The sequence below is a fragment of the Phocoena phocoena genome, chromosome X (genome assembly GCF_963924675.1).
Source record: "Phocoena phocoena chromosome X, mPhoPho1.1, whole genome shotgun sequence".
NCBI classification, from domain to species: domain Eukaryota; kingdom Metazoa; phylum Chordata; class Mammalia; order Artiodactyla; family Phocoenidae; genus Phocoena; species Phocoena phocoena.
In genome coordinates this window covers 61,502,655-61,524,585 of record NC_089240.1, presented here as the reverse complement: position 1 = coordinate 61,524,585, position 21,931 = coordinate 61,502,655, and the positions used below count along the sequence as shown (strand labels likewise).

Here is a 21,931-nt window from a genome sequence, read left to right as displayed (position 1 = left end):
TAACTCTTATTTTGATCTTCTTTTCATTCTCTCCGTTTATCCACTCTAAATCCTCCCCAACCTCTCTGAATGTGTGTGACCATTTACAGAGGAGGACTAGGAGTCATGGGTGGCAAGTTTCCTAGGTCATTGGCACCCTGTAGTGGGAGCTGGCACTCCAGAAGGCACTGAGAAGGGCCCAAAGGAAGCAGCTACTGCAGGACTGAGGGGGAGGGAAGGAGAGCTGGAGGACTTTGTGTTTAAAGAGGGGGAGTCCTGTGGCTGTGTGAAAATGGCACTGAGAAAAATCCAGTAGCCTAAGGGCAGGTAAGCAGGAGGGTTGGTCCTTTTATCTAATGATCAGGGCGTTTGGAGCTCACTGTCCCAGGGAAATAGACAGGGAGTAGCATGGCTCCTGAGGGCCTTCCTTTTAGCTTTTCTCCAAAGCCAACATAGGGGCAGTTGCCTAAGGCAGCAATCAGGGTTCTGCTTTGCTTCATCCTGGGTTCTCAACAATTCCAAGGGTATGAGTGATGATGGCAGACACTGAGCCAAAGCACAACTAGAGATGGCCTTCCTCAGACTCAAGATAAAGATTTTTGTGCTCATATCTCTCTCTTCAATGGAGTTCTCTCCACCAGCCCTTCTTCTCACCACCCTCATCCTTTGGGTACCCAGGGCACCTATACACTTGACTCCCCACCCCCCATCCCCAATTCAAACTTGCCTCCAGGAGAAGAAGTGATTCAAACACTTCAGCAGGGTAAACAAGCTCCTTCACAAACTGGCTTCCAACTAACCCTGAAACCTCATTTCCCACCACTCCCCTCTTCTTTGCAGCAATAGGCAGTGTGACACTGTGAATGAGCACAGATTTGTGTTCACATAGACTTGGTATGGAATTCTGGCCCTACCATTTCCCAGCTTTGGAACCTTAGGCCAAGTCAATTTATTTCTCTGAGCCTCAATTTTCACATCTGAAAAATGGGGATAGTAGTGGTATACTAAAAGCCCTCTTAACAGAGGGCCTAAAGTCACATGAACATATGACTTAAAGTCATATAAACCAGAAAGTAGACCACCTTCTTTAAGTTCCCTTTTTAACTCTGGTTGCTGGTAGCTTGTTAGTTCCGTATTCCTTACCAGGACCTCCTGTTTTAAGATAACTCACGCAAGTGGTTACTATGGTGCCTGGCCAGGACGGGTGGTTTCAGTCGGTGTTTCCCTTAACACTAACGTTCTATGAAATTTACAAAAAGCTTAAAATCTTCTGGATATGTGATAGGCGTATGACTGGGTCAATAGGTGAGTTTTCAAATACTGAATGTTAATTAGTGCGTCGAGGAATCTTAATGTCCATGTTCTTGCCAGCATGTGAAAAAGGACAATTTTTGTTGGCTCACAAACCTATTTAGCATTGCCCAAGGAAGCCACTTAAACTCAGTCACCACGTTACCTGAAGCCCTGAGCTCTGCCTTTGAAAATATGACTGCATCTCAGTTGGAGCTTCTGAAGAAATGGTGGTGACCATACACAACAGCACTACTTATTTCTCAAATGAGACTTTTGGCTTGGTTCTTGAAGATTCTTCTTTACTGTGAGTTTAAATCACGAGGACTATGCCTCCTAGGGTGTATGAATTCAAAACACGCTCGGTACCAGACGTTGGCGATCAGGGAAGGGAGGATATTTGGGGCTCTAGGCTGTGGAGGTTTCTAAGGGCCACTAAAACGACTGAGATCACATCAGGCGGTCTACTCCACTCACAAGGATATCACACGCACACAAGAATTCGCCGCAGCGTGGTTTGGACTAGATTGAAAATGCAAGAGACTACAAGAGGACACAACCCAGCACCCGCCACGGGCTCAGCTACCTCCTCTACACCCCCCCTCAAAGCGCGCGTAGGCGCATGCGCGCGACCTTCGTGGGCGGGGCTCAGGCGGCGGCGCCGGAGCTCGTGCAGTGGATTGGCCGGCCGCTACACTGTCCGTTGGCCCTGCCCCGCCTCCACGCGCAAGGCTCATGCGCAGGGCGGGAACGAGGGAAGTTCAATCCGCGGTCGAGATACACGGAGCCCGATCTGAGGGTCATGGAGGCGTCCCGAGGGTTTGCGGAAGCTGGGGCCTTAAGCCCAGAGCAGGCTGCCCGTTACCTGAGGTACATTTGGGTCGCTGGGCGGGTCTAGTTCACAAGCCCTGGCCGGGAGTGGGTGTGGGTGTGGGGTCCCTTGGACCCTCCCAGGGGCCCAAGCTGTTGAGGTGGAGCCTTAGGAGACGCGCGGCCGTGTTCTCGGAGGAGGCGTGGTTTCTAAAGCCTGGGGAGCCCCCGATGCCCCGGGTCAAGTAACTCCGGTATGAACTCCTTAAGAGCCAGAACTTCAATCGATCCAGGCTTTCTCGGGTCTACAGCTTTCAAAATCACCATTTTTAAAAACATCTTTATTGGAGTATAATTACTTTACAGTAGAGTGTTACTTTCTGCTTTATAACAAAGTGAATCAGCTATACATATACATATATCCCCATATCTCCTCCCTCTTGCGTCTGCCTCCCACCCTCCCTATCCCACCCCTCTAGGTGTACACGGAGCACCGAGCTAATCTCCCTGTGCTATGCGGCTGCTTCCCACTAGCTATCTGTTTTACATTTGGTAGTGTATATATATCCATGCCACTCTCTCACTTTGTCACAGTTTACCCTTCCCCCTCCCCGTGTCCTCAGGTCCATTCTCTACATCTGGGTCTTTATTCCAGCCCTCCCCCTAGGTTCTTCAGAATCTTTTTTTTTTTTAAGATTCCATATATATGTTAGCATACGGAATTTGTTTTTCTTTTTCTGACTTACTTCACAATGTATGACAGACTCTAGGACCATCCACCTCACTACAAATAACTCAATTTCGTTTCTTTTTATGGCTGAGTAATATTCCATTGTATATATGTGCCACATCTTCTTTATTCATTCATCTGTGGATGGACACTTAGGTTGCTTCCATGTCCTGGCTATTGTAAATAGAGCTGCAATGAACATTTTGGTACATGACTCTTTTTGAATTATGGTTTTCTCAGGGTATATGCCCAGTAGTGGGATTGCTGAGTCGTATGGTAGTTCTATTTTTAGTTTTTTAAGGAACCTCCATACTGTTCTCCATAGTGGCTGTATCACAAAATTACCATTTTGAAATCCATTTTCTTTTAATAAAGATTGGTAATGCCTTATGATATTATTCTTACTAAATTTAAATATTTTCTATTATTCTATTTTACGTTTATAATTTAATGTATACATTTTCAGTCAAGGTTCAACACTCATCTTTCTGTTTGGAACTAGCTTTTTAAAATTATTTAAATATATATTAACATATTAAAGATTTGAAATTCTTGTTATATATGGTAAAATATTTTCCTTTTGTAGTTTTTCAATGATTTTTGTGTATGCTGTGCTTTAATATACAAAAATAAACATTAATTTTAAGATACCCCCCTACAAAAGCCTTTCTTGGGTTTTTCCAGTCTACCAAGCCCCAGGCCTAGGGGATACAGAGAGGAGTAAAACACTGTCCCTGCCCCCAAACTGCTTATAATCTAGTGGTGGAAAGGGATAGGTAGACCATAATTGCTATATTGTTTGATAAGTGCTGTAAGAGGTACAATGTGCAAGGCATACTACAGGAGGGAATGGCCAACTACAAGGATCAGTGAGCTAAGGGAAGGGCTCATAAGAGGAGACATTGGTGTTGAGAAACTAATCATTCACCAGATGGCTAAGGGTGGAGGACATGGTGATGTGGGAATGAGCATTTAAAATTTTCTTTAAATTATTATAAAATCAACATAAAATTTACCATCTTAACCATTATTTTTTTTAAATTTATTTTTTATTGAAGTGTTTTTATTTACAATGTTGTGTTTCTGGTATATAGCAAAGTGATTCATTTATACTTATATATAGTCTTTAAAATTAAAAAAAATCTTTTTAAATTGAAGTATAGTTGATTTACAGTATCGTGTTAGTTTCAGGTATACTTTTTCATATTCTTTTTCATTATGGTTTATTACAGGATATTGAATATAGTTCCCTGTGCTATACAGTAGGACCTTGTTGTTTATCCATTCTATATATAATAGTTCGCATCTGCTAATCCCAAACTCCAAAAATACAGAATGCTTCATGAATTTGCGTGTCATCCTTGCACAGAGGCCATGCTAATCTTCTCTGTATTGTTCCAGTTTTAGTATATGTGCTGCCAAAGTGAGCACCCATTTTAACTCTTCTTAAGCGTACAGTTCAGTGGTATTAAATACATTAACATTGTTGTTCAACCATTACCATCATCCGTCTCCAGAACTCTTTTCATCTTGCAAAACTAAAACTCTATACCTATTAGACAAGAATTCCTCATTCTTCTCTCCCCCAGCGCCTGGCAACCACCATTCTACTTTCTCTGTGAATTTGACTTCTCTAGGGACCTTATATATAAGTACAATCATACAGTATTTGTCTTTTTGTCACTGGTTTATTTTTTATTTTTTTAATTTTTAAAAATAAATTTATTTTTATTTTTGGCTGTGTTGGGTCTTTTTTGCTGTGTGCAGGCTTTCTCTAGTTGTGGCGAGCAGGGGCTACTCTTTCGTTGCGGTGATCTGTCTTCTCATTGTTGTGCCTTCTCTTTGTTGCGGAGCACTGGCTATAGGTGCGTGGGCTTCAGTAGTTGTGGCATGTGGGTCCAGTAGTTGTGGCTCATGGGCTCTAGAGCGCAGGCTCAGTAGTTGTGGCGCACGGGCTTAGTTTCTCCAAGGCATGTGGGATCTTCCCAGGTCAGGGATCGAACCCATGTCCCCTGCATTGGCAGGTGGATTCTTAACCACTGCGCCACCAGGGAAGCCCATGACTGGTTTATTTTATGTAGCATAATGTCCTCAAGATTTATTCATGTTGTGTCATGTGACAGGATTTCCTTGCTTTTTAAGACTGAATAATGTTCCATTGTATGCATAAGGTCACATTTTGTTTATTCATTTATCTGTTGATGGATATTTGGGTTGCTTCCATCTCTTGACTTGTGAATAGTGCTGCTGTGAATGTGGGTGTACAGATATCTCTTTGAGCTCCTGCTTTCAATTCTTTTGGGTATATATCCAGAAGTGGGATTGCTGGATCATATGGTAATTCTACTTTTAATTTTTTGAGGAACTGCCATACTGTCTTCTATGGCAGCAGCACCATTTTACACTCCCACCAACAGTGCCCAAGGGTTCCAATGTCTTCACATTCTCTTCAACACTTATTCTGTTGTTGTTGTTGTTGTTACTAGCCATCCTAACGATATTGAAATGGTATTTCATTGGGGTTTTGATTTGCACTTCTCTAATGGTTAGTGATGTTGAGCATCTTTTCATGTGCTTATTGACCATTTGTATATTTTCTTTGGAGAAATATCTATTCTAGTCCTTTGCCCATTTTTTAATTGGGTTGCTTGTTTCATTGTTGTTGAGTTGTAATTCCTTATATACTCTGGATATTAACTTCTTACCAGATGTATGATTTGCAAATATTTTCTCCCATTCTGTAAGTTGCCTTTTCACTCTGTTGATTGTGTCCTTTGATGCACAGAAGTTTTAAATTTTGTTGTAGTACAAAGAAATCAATTGGAGCAGTGGAATAGTTCCATCTCCCTTTCCAAAAAAAGAATGTTTTAAGGCTGTTAGAAGACAAAAGGTCTTACAGAGGAGTGAAACACATCTTTGGACTGAGTTACATGACTTCCTTAAAGAAGACTTGGGGAAAATAGAGGGAGGAAGTGTGTGGGGGGTAGAGTGCTGGCTTCAGAGTTGGGCCATTTGGGGTTCAAATTATGACTCTGGCACTTGTTAGCTGGGAGGCCTCAAGTAAGTCCCCTGACTTCTGAGCCTCAATTTTCTCATCTGGAAAATGGGGATAAGGCTTAAGACCTTTAGTCCCCCACCCCATCCTTTCCCTGAGCAAGCAGCTTGTGCTGATTCCCCAGTGTTGCCTAATAGATACGCAGGAGACAGAGCTTTGGAGGAGTAGCTTTATTACTTTGCCAGGCAAAGGGGGACACAGCAGCCTCCTGCCTCGAAAACTATGTGTCCCCACCGCCCCCCCCAGGAGGATTTGATGAGTTTTATAACAATGCTTCCCAAGGTGGGGTTGCTGACAAGATTAGGGTGTGTGTAGGGTCTCAGGTGTTCCTCTCCTAATCTTGATGAGCTTCTCTGGTCCTTTTAATCTTGCCTCAGGTGGTTTCTTGGCTGTTCCCCACCCCCATTAATTAGCAAATGTTTGAATCTGCCCTTTGGAATTCAGGGGAGGTCCTGGCCGCTGGAGTCTTGCCTACAAGAAACAGGGGACAAAAAGGCGTCCGTGTCCAGGAGCCGCACGGGCCCTGCTTGGTTTCACGTCCCCCTTTTCTTTGATACTCCTCAGTCTTGAGGAGAACAGATGTTGGATGAGAAAAGGAAACAATCGTTTTGGATAAAGATGTTAATTATAAACTCGGCAGGGGACTCGGTTTTAATCCCCACTTTGGTTTTATGTTTCCCCAGATCTTTTAGGGAACGGGTCAACAACCGCTCTGACTACTTCTGCTGAGATGGGGCATAGTCCTGCCTAAATTTTGGGGAATAGATACCAAATTAGAAATATTTGAGTTCCAAGTCCTGGATCTGAGTCTTATATGATTAAGATCTCAATCCCTTGTTCTGCCATTTTGATACAACAGACCAGGTTAGAGGTAAGAGGAGTGACAACTAGAACGTTAGTAGACAGAATAGATCTAATTTCCTTAGGAATTCAGGAGAATATGTCTGAAGCCAGTTGTTTCCAAACCATTCCCTTGTAAGGGAGGAAACCCACCAAGGCAATCCCGAAGACCTGGAAGTAGGAAACTGACCACATATCTAGCAGTTAGAATTATCGAAAGAGTCAGCATATGAATCTATAGTTTTGTAGGTAAAAGGTATGAGAAAGGATAAGAAAACAGAACTTTCATTCTGGTTGTTGGAACAAATACTTAAGATTTCCCAAAGGGTGAGACATCGATTTCCTGCAGGTCTGTTCCTCTGCTGTGGGCAGGCTGGGGGCAGGCTGGGTTCATCGGTTTCAGATAATCTTTTTACTCTAGTGTGATGTATTCATGGTTTAACTCCATCCAGTTTTAAGGAGGTGTGAAAAGTAAGGAGGACATCTTGTATGGCCCCTTCCATTTTTCCTCCAGCTGTCACTCTGGTCCTTGTTTTTTCCAAACCTTCAGCAGCACCTGGTCTCCCGCTTTGAAGGGATGTAAGGGAACTTCCAGGCAACGGGGAGACCTGTGGAACATAAACTTATGCATAGCAGTTAACAATTGACCAACCTGTTTTACATACTGTTTAATTTTTTTCTTCCTACATTAGAAATGTTTCTCTTTCTTTTTACTCTTAGAAGCTAAGAATGGTCTCCTGTATATAATTTCATAAAGGCTCAATCCTAGCCAGCTTCTAGGGGCCACCAGTATACAGAGGAGAGGAATTGGCAAGACCTTGTCCCATTTTAGATGGGTTTCCTGTGATTCATCTTCTTAGCTTTTCCTGTAGATTGGGGTCTCCATGCTGAGTGAAGTTTCCATTTTATACCTAAAGCTTTATTTGCTGTTTGTGTTATTTCTGCGACAAAAGCAGATCCATTGCTACTCTGAATAGTAGAGGAAAGGCAGTACCTAGGAATAATGTCCTTAAGAAGTGTTTTTGTCACTTCCAGATGCTTTTCCTATTCTGGCTGGAAAGGCCTCTACTCCACCTTGAACCAGGTGTAATCCTCTTAAATCTTTAACCAAAATCTCGTTGAAGAGGGTGGGGGAATTTTTAAATTCTTGTGGCATCCCAGAGTCTGATATAGCTCAGAAAATTCAAGTTCACAACAATACAGGAATAAATGCATCTGGAATCACATCCACAGTGGTCACCTAGTTTTACCATAGTTACTCCATTTTGACTTTCAAATGCATTCCCCTCCTCAACGTTAAAGGAGATGTACAATGCATGTCTGAAAGGCCACAAAATAGGCTGCTTTTTTTTTTTTTTTTTTTTTTTCTCGCGGTACACGAGCCTCTCACTGCTGTGGCCTCTCCCGCTGCGGAGCACAGGCTCCAGACACGCAGGCTCAGTGGCCATGGCTCACCGGCCCAGCCACTCCACAGCATGTGGGATCTTCCCGGACCGGGGCGCGAACCCGTGTCCCCTGCACTGGCAGGCAGACTCTCAACCACTGCGCCACCAGGGAAGCCCTAGGCTGCTTTTTAAAGTTAAACCATGTATAGGCCAGAGTGACTTCCTCATACTTCAATCAGTGCAGATTTTTTTTCTTTCATTTCCCCTTTTGATTGCAAGTTTTTCAATAGAAGACGTTGATGATCAAAATATCTATCCCTCAGTGCCAGGGTGATTCAACTCTTCGCCCCAGGTATAGATCATGTCCTTAGGTGCTAGGCCTCCTTTATATTTGCCTAGTTAATCCTCATTGGGGGAAACCTAATCAGAGTAAAACTGAACAAGCTCAGAGGTATGTTAAGGAGGAAACGCTTTATAGGCCATACATTTTATTATTTATGCCCAATTGTCACATAAGCATTGTACATGTGCTTTTAGCAGTAGACCTAAAGCAAACAGTGATACATCATGAATAATTACAGTCTGATAACTTTACTAGGTAATTTTTCTTTTCTCCTAAACATCAGGGCAAAAGTGTGACTAACACAATAACTTCCATAAATACAGACTTTAATTAACAGATCTAGAATTTTATATCTATTGAAACATAATCTTTTTCCCTAAAATTACCCTCATCTCCATTGAACACAGCCAAACCAAGACATTTGCTTTCAAAGTAAGTCTGTAATATTAAGTAACCAGTGATATTCCAGACCAAAAAAAAGAAAAAACAAAAAAACATTATAACCATATTCACTAGTTCACTCAGTAACCAATCCTTTTGTTACATTTTATGAAGCCATCAGATTCTCCATTAAGATTTTTTTTCTTATCCAGCTCAGCAGTATGATGTGAAATTTATCAGAGATCTGTATTTGTCAAAAGGGGTCCTTCACATAAATCTTGATGATGAAGCACTTTACAAAAGCAGAGTACAATAATAACTGTCTATAAATGACAGAAAGACTTTTTTAAAAAAGGGCATAGTTAAACATCTGATTGCAATGTAATCGGTAAAGAAACTTGGTTACAATAACCGGGATTACATTTAATTTAACTGATTACATTTGATTTAACATAACAAATAATCCTAGTTAAATCTTTCTCTCTGAGATGACTCAGGGGCCCTCTGAAGCATCTCAAAGTTAGCTGGAGGTCAAAAGAACTTTTAGAAACTGCCAAACAATACTTATTTACTTAACCAAAGTGAAAAGATTTCAACGCAAATACAGATCACTTAAAGGCAAAGGAACTCACAAGCTGTTATCAAAAGCAGTATTCCAAGAAAATGTTGAAGGGAGAAACCAAATCTGGTCTTGCCTTAGCCCACTCCCAACAAAATCCATTTATCCAATTAGATTTAATCCAATCTTAGAAAATCCTGATCATGCACAACTGTAAAAACATGTGCTTTCTTATGGAGAGTATCTTAGGGTGGCACCAAATACCTTTAGTTTCTCTCTCTGCCAAGGTAAGCCAATATTCACTAATGTTTCAGTATCTTATTTTATTTGTAAATGGCCTACTTATTCAATAAACTTCCATCATTTAACTTAACTCTAAATTTTTAAGCTACAAAGTAGCTGAAGAGATTATTCTTAAGTACACATTCCTAAAACAATTATTTCTAAAGAGTTTACCCAAAAGCTCTTATCTCACTTGCATTATTTAACATTGATGACTCTAAAGACATGTCTATATTAATCAAACCAACAAGCTTAAGCCACCTTCAGTAGCAGATGTCAATTCAGTACTGAATATTTCCCAGATCATGTGGTCCTAAAATTTATCTTGGCCAATTTTCTAGACATTTAGATTTAGTTTCTAAGAGCTTACTTTCAAGTCAATTAAACAGAGCTCATTTACAAGTTAACTTTTACATAAAGACCGAACCAGAGATCTCAGTTTTCCCCCTTCCACAAAAAACGCCTTCTTTCCCTGCCTTTTTCTTCAGTCTCAGGAACAAGAGATGGTCTAGATAAGTGTTCCGGAGGGCCCAGGGGGAGAGAAATAACAATTCCTTTTCATGGGGGCATAGCTGAAGATCTCCTAGTTTTGTAAAAATACCCTGGGGGGGCCGTTACAAGATGGAATAGAACTCTGGTCATTCATAAAAATGAAACAGGAGGGAAGGGGGCAGGGAACAACCTTTGAAAGAATGACATAGTCCGAGGACATGACATAAACTGATTAGAACCAAATGGGTCCAAGATGGCAGGACAAGTGGACTTCCACTAGACCTTAAGCCTCAGTATACGCTCACTGTAACACATCAGTAGGCTAAATGACACACCCACAGGCGCCATGACAGTTCCAAGACCAACCATAAGGATCAAAAAGTGGGCTGTGGGGCTTCCCTGGTGGCGCAGTGGTTGAGAGTCTGCCTGCCGATGCAGGGGATGTGGGTTCGTGCCCTGGTCCGGGAGGATCCCACATGCTGCGGAGTGGCTGGGCCAGTGAGCCATGGCCGCTGAGCGAGAGGCCACAACAGTGAGAGGCCCGCGTACCGCAAAAAAACCCCAAAAAACAAAAAACAAAAACAAAAAACAAAAGTGGGCTGTGGCCCAATTCCTGGAAATCCCTACCCTTTCCCCAAAAAGCTGGAATATTCCTCCCACTCATTAGCCTATGAAATTACCCACCCCTATAAAAACTGACAACCCCATACCCTGGTGCCTTTCTCACCTTCTGAGGTGGCCCACACTCTGTGGAGTGTGTTTCTCTCTAAATAAATCCACTTCTTACCTATCATTTTGTCACTCACTGAATTCTTTCTGCGATGGGACATCAGGAACCTGAGCTTCTGATCAGCTCGGTGCTTTGTGACCACCTAGAGGGGTGGGATAGGGAGGATGGGAGGGAGACACAAGAGGGAGGAGATATGGGGATATATGTATATGTATAGCTGATTCACTTTGTTATACAGCAGAAACTAACACACCATTGTAAAGCAATTATACTCCAATGAAGATGTTAAAAGAATAAAATAAAGTAAAGTAAATCCATTACTTCTAAAAAAAAAAAAAGAGAGAACCTGAGCTTCATTAAGTCCTGAAGCCAGGTATGTGATCTCAGTTGGAAGACCGTGGGTTTTGGCCAGGTTCGAGTCCCAATCTGAGTTTTGGCTGGGTTTGAGTCCCAATCTGAGTTTTGGCTGGGTTTGAGTCCCGGCACGTGGGTTCAAGTCCCAATCTGAGGTGCACGGTTTCAACAAGGCTAGTCCAAAAGGGAAAATCCCAACCAACAATTCTGCCACAGGCAAAGCCCGACGCGATAGGGTACACTGGTGTTGTCACATGTGAGCCCTGTTATTCGTCTCAACCAGTCAATGCAAGTACTGAGACACATACAGACAGACAACAGACATGGTCCCACAAACAAAAGATCAGACAAGATGTAGCCCATTTCCACTCCCAGACAGAGGACTCAAAATGGCTCGCAATGATCCGGTAGAATTTTCCCACCCTACACAAGCGAGAGTGGCTCACCCCAAAACAATACACACAAAAACACAAATGACAGATAGGCTATGGCCACACAGACAGAAACTCAGAGGAGGTATCGTTTAAAAATTCCACTTCCACTCCTGGACAAAGGCTTCCAAACAGATTGGCTCAGTTCTTGAAAGAGAACAAACCCAGAGTTGGCTCTCAGGGGGCCCAGAGTGGCTCAATTGCTGCAAGGGAGTGAGGCCAAAGTGGCTAGCCCAGATGGAGTGGAGAGAATTTCCAGCCTTTCCATTCCTGTGACAAAACAATTCTAGCTGAAGAATAGTATAATTTAGGCCACCATACAAAGGCCACCTCTCCTCACTTTTAAGAATATACATTGGCTAAACAGAATTAAAATAGATTCATAGCTATAGGTTGACAAATCTGCCAAAATCTTCCTTAGGGGACTGTCAGATGGAGAGGAAGAGGAAGCGCTTCCCATATTGAGTCAAATTAAACAGCTCTGTGCACAAAACTGAAAGCAAAACCAGAATTCTCGCCAGCCAAATGGAAGCCACACACACACACACACACACACACACACACACACACACACACACACACACACACACAAAACAAACAGCCCGAGGTTCAAACTGGGTTCTAAGTCCCACTAAGCTGGTGGCCTTGGTCCAAGTTGCGCCTTACAAATGGGATCTTCCTAATGGAAAATCCCCAAACGGGAACCAGAGTTCCCCCAAACGCACCAGGTCGAGTGGCCTTGGTGTGCATGCTGGGGGACTTAGCAAAAATGCTGGCAGAGGTGTTGTGACATACCTAATCCTACTTTTCTCCTTCTCCAAAATGCTTTCTCAGAGCAGGAAGTCCTGGCTGATGTGGATAGAAGAGGGGGTGTCCTCAAGGCAAAGGTGGCCTTGGCAGTTGCTAGGGCAACCTCTCTCGCGTTCTCCACCTCCATCTCGGAGTTCCGACTACTGAGATGGCAGTTCGGGTATTATCGGGGCACAGCCCTATGGCAGGGCATCCCTAGTGATCTGGCCTCAGAGAAGTCCTCCAAACCTCTGCTCTCCCGAAGGAGGCTGGCGTGCAGAGAAACCTCCGAGCGTCTGATCAAGCCGAGGGGCCCCACGGGGCTGCCGGCCCACGAGTCAGATACCAGGCGAGCCCCCCAAATTTTGTTGCCGAAAACCAGGCCTCTGTTCAGTGCCGAATAGAAATGTGGAGGCAGAGCTTTGGAGGAGTAGAAAGGGAGTAGCTTTATTACCTTGCCAGGCAAAGGGGCCCACAGCGGGCAGCGGGCTCCTGCCTCAAAAAACTATGTGCCCACCCCCCCCTCCACCCCGAGGATTTGATGAGGAGTTTTTTTTTTAATTAACTTATTTTTATTTATTTTATTTTTGGCTGCATTGGGTCTTTGTTGCTGCACGTGGACTTTTCTCTGGTTGTGGTGAGCGGGGGCTACTCTTCGTTGTGGTACACAGGCTTCTCATTGCAGTGGCCTCTCTAGTTGAGGAGCATGGGCTCTAGGCGTGCGGGCTTCAGTAGTTGTGGCACACGGGCTCTAGAGCGTAGGCTTGGTAGTTGTGGCACATGGGCTTAGCTGCTCCGTGGCATGTGGGATCTTCCCAGCCCAGGGTTCGAACCCCTGTCCCCTGCATTGGCAGGTGGATTCCTAACCACTGTACCACCAGGGAAGCCCTGATGAGGGGTTTTATAACAATACTTCCCAAGGTGGGGTTGCTGACAAGATTAGGGTGTGTGTAGGGTCTCAAGTGGTCGTCTCCTAATCTTGATGAGCTTCTCTGGTCCTTTTAATCTTGCCTCAGGTGGTTTCTTGGCTGTTTCCCCCCATTGATTAGCAACTGTTTGAATCTGCCCTTTGGAACTCAGGGAAGGTCATGGTGGCTGGAGCCTTGCCTACAAGAAACAGGGGACAAAAAGGCCTCTGTGTCCAGGAGCCCCACAGGGCCCCGCTTGGTTTCACCAACACTGCCTCTCATGCTGGTACCTGTCTCACTCACTCCACATGCTCTCTTGTGAGCATACTCAAATGGTCTCTTTCCCACCCCCCTCAACAAGCACCCCCTTCTCTCGCAATCATCTTCTACTCTCACAATCCCCACCTTTCTCACATTTCTCTGTCTCTCCTGACATTCCATCTCTCATGAGCCCTCAACTCCCCCAATCCCTATTTTATTTCTCCTAATCTGTCTCAATCTCTCTCATCCTCTTCCAAATCCCCCCAAACCAAAACCGCCTCGCACAAAGCATCGCCTTCTCTACATTCTCTCCCTTCTCTCTTGCTCATAATTCTACTCCTTGGCACAATCCTGCTCTCACAGTTTCTCTGTCTCTTTTTCTTCCTCCCTCTCTCCTCTCACTTTTTTGTCCCTCTCCTTCCCTGTTTCTTTGCCTCTTCTGTCCAAGAGATGAAAGTGAACTGAGACTTGCTGTCATACACTCTCTGCACATTTTCCTTTTGCCACACCTTCACCTTCTGTCACATACAGTGACTCTGTCACACACTCTGTGTCAGTCATGCTCTCCCTTGGTGATGCCCGCCCACCAGCTCCTCTCTTGCCTACCGCCCCCTTGTGCTCTCTGTACCCCCTGCTTGCTTCCACTCTGTGTTGTCCCTCTCCCCCTGTTGCCCCCTCTTTCTCTTCTTCTGGCATTCCCTCCCTCCCTCTCTCCCTCCCCTGCCTCTGTCTCTTTCTGTTGTCCATTATCTCTTTCTCTGTGTCACCCACCTCTGTCACCTGCTCTCCCTCTCTGGCACTCATAGTTCTCTCTTTCTCTCTCATTCTCTCCCTCTCTCCCATTATCTCTCTGTCCCCTACCACCCCCTCCTCTCTGTCACCCACCTGTTCACACTCTCAACTACCTGCTCACACTGTCGTCCATTCGTTCTCACCCACTTACTCTTTGTCTCTCTGTCAGCCTCCCCACTCTGTACCTCTGTACCCCCTTTCTCTGTCACCCACCATCTGTCACCTACACTCTACCTCTATTACCCATTCTCTTTCTGTTACCCACTCTTTCCCTGTTACCCACTTTCTTTCTCTGTTACCCACTCCCTTATTCAGTCACCCATCCTCTTTTTTTCTCTGTCACTGTATCATTCTGGGTCCAATCAGGAGGTAGAAACCATGCAGTATATTAAAACAGGAATTTTAAAGTAAGAGTTATTAAATTGATAAATGAGTAACTATAAGAAATAAGGAAACTCCATATGGTGCCCTAGGGCTAAGGGAGAGCACCCAAGGAAGGACAAACTTGGAAGGAGGCCCTCTCCCCAAGGCTGAGGTTCAGACCTCCTTGGAGAAGGTATAGTTCAGCCCACTGGATAGCAGAGAAGTGTGCTGGCTTGCCCAGGCTGGAGCTGGTCTGCACTCCCTGGGCTCATAGGAAGCAACCTTCTGGAGTGCAGGTGGGGAGCAGGCTGGCAGCAACCCATGGTGTAGGAGTGCAGAAGGAGTGGGACCTGGGCCACAGGTAGCTGCTGGGGAGGCTGGTTCCCGTGTAGAGAGGGCTACAAGAAGGTTATCGCCAGGCCAGGTGGAGACTTCAAGATCGTTGAAAGACTGTGTGTTCTGGGTGGGTGGCTGTGTGTCACTTGGTTGACCCCCTGTGCAGCGGCAGCTGGCAACTTCAGGAGAGCCCCCTCCTCCTGCAGTGTCCCTCAGGCGTCCTCTACTGAGAAAGCTTAACATCATGCTGGCTGTAGAGGAGAGATGCTTAAAGGAATTCTATCATTATCACAGAGCAGGTATTGAGGGATGAATTTGGAACTGAGAGGCAATAAATGATGACTGGCAGAGTTATCTGACCTCTGCTTATCTGTCATCCAACCTCTCTCCCATGTCACTCACTGTCTGTGTCACCCTCTCTGTTACTCACTTGCTTGTACTATACGTTGTCAACTCTCTCTTGCTATCACCCATCTGCTTTCTATTCTCTATGTCACCCACTTTCTTCTATCATTCTACACCAACTGCTTTTGTCAAGGTCGACTTTCATAAATCTAATGGTCAGTTCATAATCTTCCTCTTCCTTGACTCACCAGTAGTACTTGACAGAATTGATCACTTCTCCACAAAATGCTAGACTCATTTGGCCACCAGGACCCCTCACTCTCCTGACTTTCTTCCTACCTCGCTGGTTGCTGCTTCTTAGATTCTGCTGATTTCTTCTCATATCCCCAGTTGCTTTTTCTTTTTCTTCTAATGTACTTTATTTAAAAAATTTTTTTGGAAAGTTTAGTTTTATTTATTTTAAAATTTATTTATTTATTTATTTTTGGCTGCGTTGGGTCTTCGTTGCTGTGTGTGGGCTTTCTTTAGTTGCGGCAAGCGGGCGCTACTTATTGTTGTGGTGCGCGGGTTTCTCATTGTGGTGCCTTCTCATGTTGCAGAGCACGGGCTCTAGGTGCTCGGGCTTCAGTAGTTGTGGTGCGTGGGCTCAGTAGTTGTGGCACACAGGCTTAGTTGCTCCACAGCATGTGGGATCTTCCTGGACTAGGGCTCGAAACTGTGTCCCCCGCACTGGCAGGCTAGTTCTTTTTTTTTTTTTTTTTTTTAAGGCACTGCTTAAACATTTTAAAAAAAATTTTATTTTATTTATTTATTTTTGGCTATGTTGGGTCTTTGTTGCTGCTCATGGGCTTTCACTAGTTGTGGCGAGTGGAGGCTACTCTTCGTTGTGGTGCATAGGCTTCTCATTGGGGTGGCTTCTCTTGTTGTGGAGCACAGGCTCTAGGTGCGCAGGCTTCAGTAGTTGTGGCTTGTAGGCTCAGTAGTTGTGGCTTATGGGCTCTAGAGCGCAGGCTTAGTAGTTGTGGTGCACGGGCTTAGTTGCTCTGTGGCATATGGGATCTTCCCAGACCAGGGCTTGAACCTGTGTCCCCTGCATTGGCAGGTGGATTCTTAACCACGGTGCCACCAGGGAAGTCCCTTTTTATTTTTTAAAAAATATTTTATTTATTTATTTGGCTGTGCCAGGTCTTAGTTGCAGTGTGTGGGATCGCGGGAACTTTGTTGCGGCGTGTGGGATCTTTATTTGCGGCATGCAGGTCTTAGTTGCGTCATGTGGGATCTAGTTCCCTGACCAGAGATCGAACCCGGGCCCCCTGCATTGGGAGCTCAGAGTCTTAACCACTAGACCGCCAGGGAAGTCCCTAATGTACTTTATTTTTATTTATTTATTTTTTAGATTTAATTAAATTAATTAGTTTATTTGTTTTTGGTTTTTTTTTGGTTTGGGGGTTTTTTTTGGCTGCGTTGGGTCTTTGCTGCTGCGCGCGAGCTCTCCCCAGTTGCGGCAAGTGGGGGCCACTCCTCATTGAGGTGCGCAGACCTCTCCTTGTGGTGGCCTCTCGTTGTGGAGCATGGGCCCCAGGTGTGTGGGCTTCAGTAGTTGGGGCATGCGGGCTCAGTAGCTGTGGCTCACAGTCTCCAGAGTGCAGGCTCAGCAGCTGTGGCGCATGGGCCCAGTTGCTCTGTGGCATGTGGGATTCTCCCAGACCAGGGATCGAATCTGTGTCCCCTGCATTGGCAGGTAGGTTCCCAACCACTGCGCCACCAGGGAAGTCCTCTATTTTAATTTTTAATTAATTAATTTATTTATTTTTGGCTGTGTTGGGTCTTTGTTTCCGTGCAAGGGCTTTCTCTAGTTGTGGTGAGCGGGGGCCACTCTTCATCGTGGTGCGCGGGCCTCTCGCTGTCGCGGCCTCTCTTCTTGTGGAGCACAAGCTCCAGGCGCGCAGGCTCAGTAATTGTTGCTCACGGGCCTAGTTGCTTCGCGGCATGTGGGATCTTCCCAGACCAGGGCTTGAACCTGTGTCCCCTGCACTGGCAGGCAGATTCTCAACCACTGTGCCACCAGGGAAGCCCCTATTTTAATTTTTAAAAAAATATTTTTTTATTTTTGGCTGCATTGGGTCTTAGTTGCAGCACGTGGGCTCTCTAGTTGTGGTGCACGGGCTCAGTAGTTGTGGTGTGTGGGCTTAGTTGCCCCATGGCATGTGGGATCTTAGTTCCCTGACCAGGGATCGAACCCGTGTCCTCTGCATTGGAAGGTGGATTCTTAACCACTTGACCAGCAGGGAAGTCCCTACTGTACTTTAAAGTAAATTCTCAGGCATCATAGTATTTCATCCTTAAATATTTCAGTGAGCGTCTCTAAAAAAGAACATATTCTTAGAAAACCACTGTACCATATCGTGCTTAACAAAATAAATTAATTCTTTGATATCAGCTAATACACAGTTCATATTTGCATTTTTCAAATGGTCTTAAGTCTTTTAATAATTGATTTGTTTGAATCAGGATCCAAAGAAGTTCCACAAGCTGCATTTGGTTATATTTCATAAGTCTCTCTTTTTTATTTTAAGATAACACTTTATTTTTTTAAAAGTTTTTATTGGCTTATAGTTGATTTACAATGTTGCGTTAGTTTCAGGTGTACAGCAAAGTGAATCAGTTATACATATATCCACTCTCTTTTGTTTTTTACAAATTATTTATTCATTTATTTGGCTGTGGCACTTAGTTGTGGCACTCGGGATCTTCATTGTGGCATGCGGGATCTTTGGTTGCAGAGTGCAGGATCTAGTTCCCTGACCAAGGATTGAGCCGGGCCCCCTGCACTGGGAGTGTGGAATCTATTTTTTTAAATTAATTTATTTATTTGGCTGCATCAGGTCTTAGTTACTGCACGCGGGACCTTCATTGCGGCATGTGGGATCTTTTGTTGCAGCATGCGGGCTCGCTAGTTGTGGCACATGAGCTCTAGAGCACGTGGGCTCAGTAGTTGCAGCGTGCAGGCTTAGTTGCCCTGCGGTATGTGGGATCTTACTTCCCTGACCAGGGATTGAACCCACGTACCCTGCACTGGAAGGCGGATTCTTAACCACTCAACCACCAGGGAAGTCCCAGGAGCACGGAGTCTTAACCACTGGACCATCAGGGAAGTCCCTCCACTCTTTTTTTTTTTTTTTTTTTTTTTTTTGCGGTACGTGGTCCTCTCACTGTTGTGGCCTCTCCCATTGTGGAGCACAGGCTCCGGACGCGCAGGCTCAGTGGCCATGGCTCATGGGCCCAGCCACTCTGCGGCATGTGGGATCTTCCCAGACCGGGGCATGAACCCGTGTCCCCTGCATTGGCAGGCGGACTCTCAACCACTGCGCCACAAGGGAAGCCCCCTCCACTCTTTTCTAGATTCTTTTCTTAAGCATCTTTTAATCTAGAAAAATCCCTCCCCACTTTTATTTCTATGCCAATGATTTGGATTAGTCTGTAGTGTCATTAGTTTGTTCTTCTATCTCCTGTAATTTAAATTTAAAGGCCTGATAAATGAATGGATAAAGAAAATGTGACACACACACAGACACACACACACAGGAATATTATTTAGCCATAAAAAAGAGTGAATTTTTGCCATTTGTGACAACATAGATGGACCTTGGGGGCATTATGCTAAGTGAAGTAAATCAGACAGAGAAAGACGAATACTGTATGATCTCACTTATATGTGGGGTCTAAAACAAAAACAAAACCAAGTTCATAGATAACAGAGAACAGATTGGTGGTTCCTGGATTTGAGGGGTGGGCAAAATGGATGCAGGGGGTCAAAAGGTGCAAACTTCCAGTTATAAAATAAATAAATCCTGGGATGTAATGTACAGTGTGGTGACTATAGTTAATAATACTGTATTGCATATTTGAGGGTTGCTAAGAGAATAAATCTTAAAAATTCTCATCACAAGAAAAAGATCCGTAATTATGTATGGTGACAGATGGTAACTAGACTTATTGTGGTGATCATTTCACAGTATATACAAATATCAAGTCATTATGTTGTACACCTGAAACTAATATAATGCTGTATGTCGATTATACCTCAATAAAAATTTTTTTAAAAAAACTATTCTAGAGTCAAACCAAAAAGGTTTAAGGTTCAATATTTTTGACATGAATACTTCATAGGGGAGGTCATGTACTTCCTATTGCATCATATCAGGAAGCATATAATGTCTGATTTTCCTACTTTTAGTAACTTTATGATTGATCAATGGGTTCAGGTAGTCATAGGCTGATTACTCCTTTGCAAAGTTGCATTTCCCCCCTTGTGATGAATAAATAATATGTCGGGGATACTTTAGCATCCTGTGGATACCCAGTTCCCCAGCAACCTCTCATCCATTGATAATCATTGCCCAAATCGGTTATTTCATTAGGGATTACAAGTGATGGTTTTCTAATTTCACCATTGTTTCTGTATTCATTAGCTGGAATTCATCTGCTAATGTTGGAGTGTTGGAATGCCATGTCTTTTTTTAATTATACTCCTTCCTTTGGTGATCTTATTCAGGTTCTTGGTTTTAAATCCCATCTTTATGTTGAGAATTTTCACATTTTTGTCTTTTGTCCTGACCTCTTCTGAACTCCAGACTCCTGTATCTGGCTGCTTACTTGACATCTCTGCTTGATAATAGACATATCAAACTTAACTCATCCAAAAGCAGAGGGCAAAAACCAGGGGTTCTCAATAGGTACAGAAAAAGCATTTGACTAAATCTAGCATCCTGTAATAATAAAAACACTCAACAAGCTAGGAATACAACATAACTTCCACAACGTGATCAAGGGTGTCTACAAAAACCTACAGCTAACATTATACTTAATGGTGAAAGACTGAAAGCTTTCCCCCCTTATATCAAGAACAAGATAAGGATGTCTGCTCTCGCCAGTTCTTTTTTTTTTTAATTGAAGTATAGTTAAATTACAATATTGTGTTAGTTTCAGGTGTATAGCATAGTGATTCAATATTTTTGCAGATTATACTCCATTATAGGTTATCACAAGATAATGGGTATAATTCTCTTTGCTATACAGTTTATATCCTTGTTGCTTATCTATTTTATATATAGTAGTTTATATCTGTTAATCCCATACCCCTAATTTGTCCCTCCCCAGTTCTCTCTCCCCTTTGGTAAACACAAATTTGTTTTCTGTATCTGTTTGTTTCTGTTTTGCATATATACTGATTTGTATTATTTTTTAGATTCCACATATAAGTGATATCATACAGGCAAAGTATTTGCCTTTCTCTGTCTTATTTCACCAAGCATAATATTCTCTATGTCCATCCACATTGCTGCAAATGGCAGTATTTCATGCTTTTTTATGGTTAATAGTCCAGTGTGTATGTGTGTGTGTGTGTGTGTGTGTGTATATATATATATATATATATATATATATATACCCCCACACACATACACGCATACATACACACATATATCTTCTTTCTTTCTTTTTTTTTTTTGGCGGTACGTGGGCCTCTCACTGTTGTGGCCTCTCCCGTTGCGGAGCGCAGGCTCCGGATGCGCAGGCTCAGGGGCCATGGCTCACGGGCCCAGCCGCCCTGCGGCATGTGGGATCTTCCCGGACCGGGGCACGAACCCGTGTCCCCTGCATTGGCAGGCAGACTCTCAACCACTGCTCCACCAGGGAAGACCATACGATATCTTCTTGATCCAATAGTCTGTTGATAGGCAGTTGGGTTACTTCCGTGTCTTGGCTATTGTAAATAGTGCTGCTATGAGCACTGGGTTGCGTGTATCTATTCTTTTTAAATTTTTAAATGTTACTTTATTTTTTTATACAGCAGGTTCTTATTAGTCATCAATTTTATACACATCACTGTATACATGTCAATCTCAATAGCCCAATTCGTCACACCCCCACCCCCACCCCCCTGCAGCTTTCCCCCCTTGGTGTCCGTACGTTTGTTCTCTACATCTGTGTCTCAATTTTTGCCCTGCAAACGGGTTCATCTGTACCATTTTTCTAGGTTCCACATATATGCATTAATATACGATATTTGTTTTTCTCTTTCTAACTTACTTAACTCTGTATGACAGTCTCTAGATCTATCCATGTCTCAACAAATGACCCAATTTCGTTCCTTTTTATGGCCGAGTAATATTGCATTGTATATATGTACCACATCTTCTTTATCCATTCGTCTGTCGATGGGCATTTAGGTTGCTTCCATGACCTGGCTATTGTAAATAGTGCCGCAATGAACATTGGGGTGCATGTGTCTTTTTGAATTATGGTTTTCTCTGGGTATATGCCCAGTAGTGGGATTGCTGGGTCATATGGTAATTCTATTTTTCGTTTTTTAAGGAACCGCCATACTGTTCTCCATAGTGGCTGTATCAATTTACATTCCCACCAACAGTGCAAGAGGGTTCCCTTTTCTCTACACCCTCTCCAGCATTTGTTGT

At 43.7% G+C, this 21,931-nt stretch overlaps 2 protein-coding genes and 1 non-coding gene across 3 annotated transcripts in view; 1 reads left to right on the top strand and 2 right to left on the bottom strand.

Moving 5' to 3' along the window:
• PIN4 (peptidylprolyl cis/trans isomerase, NIMA-interacting 4) overlaps nucleotides 1–21,931 on the bottom strand; it is an 80,018-nt gene that overhangs the window by 23,681 nt on the left and 34,406 nt on the right. The window lies entirely within an intron of this gene.
• The window catches only part of ERCC6L (ERCC excision repair 6 like, spindle assembly checkpoint helicase), a 59,584-nt gene that overhangs the window by 14,032 nt on the left and 23,621 nt on the right, over nucleotides 1–21,931 (top strand). Inside the window, exon 2 of the mRNA XM_065900980.1 lies at nucleotides 2,068–2,139. Coding sequence (XP_065757052.1) covers nucleotides 2,072–2,139 — 68 coding nt within the window. The 5' untranslated portion in view covers nucleotides 2,068–2,071. The remainder of the gene's footprint in view (nucleotides 1–2,067; nucleotides 2,140–21,931) is intronic.
• LOC136143196 (U6 spliceosomal RNA) lies at nucleotides 4,134–4,240 on the bottom strand. The gene has a single exon (XR_010657891.1). It is a non-coding gene; the product is annotated as a U6 spliceosomal RNA (small nuclear RNA).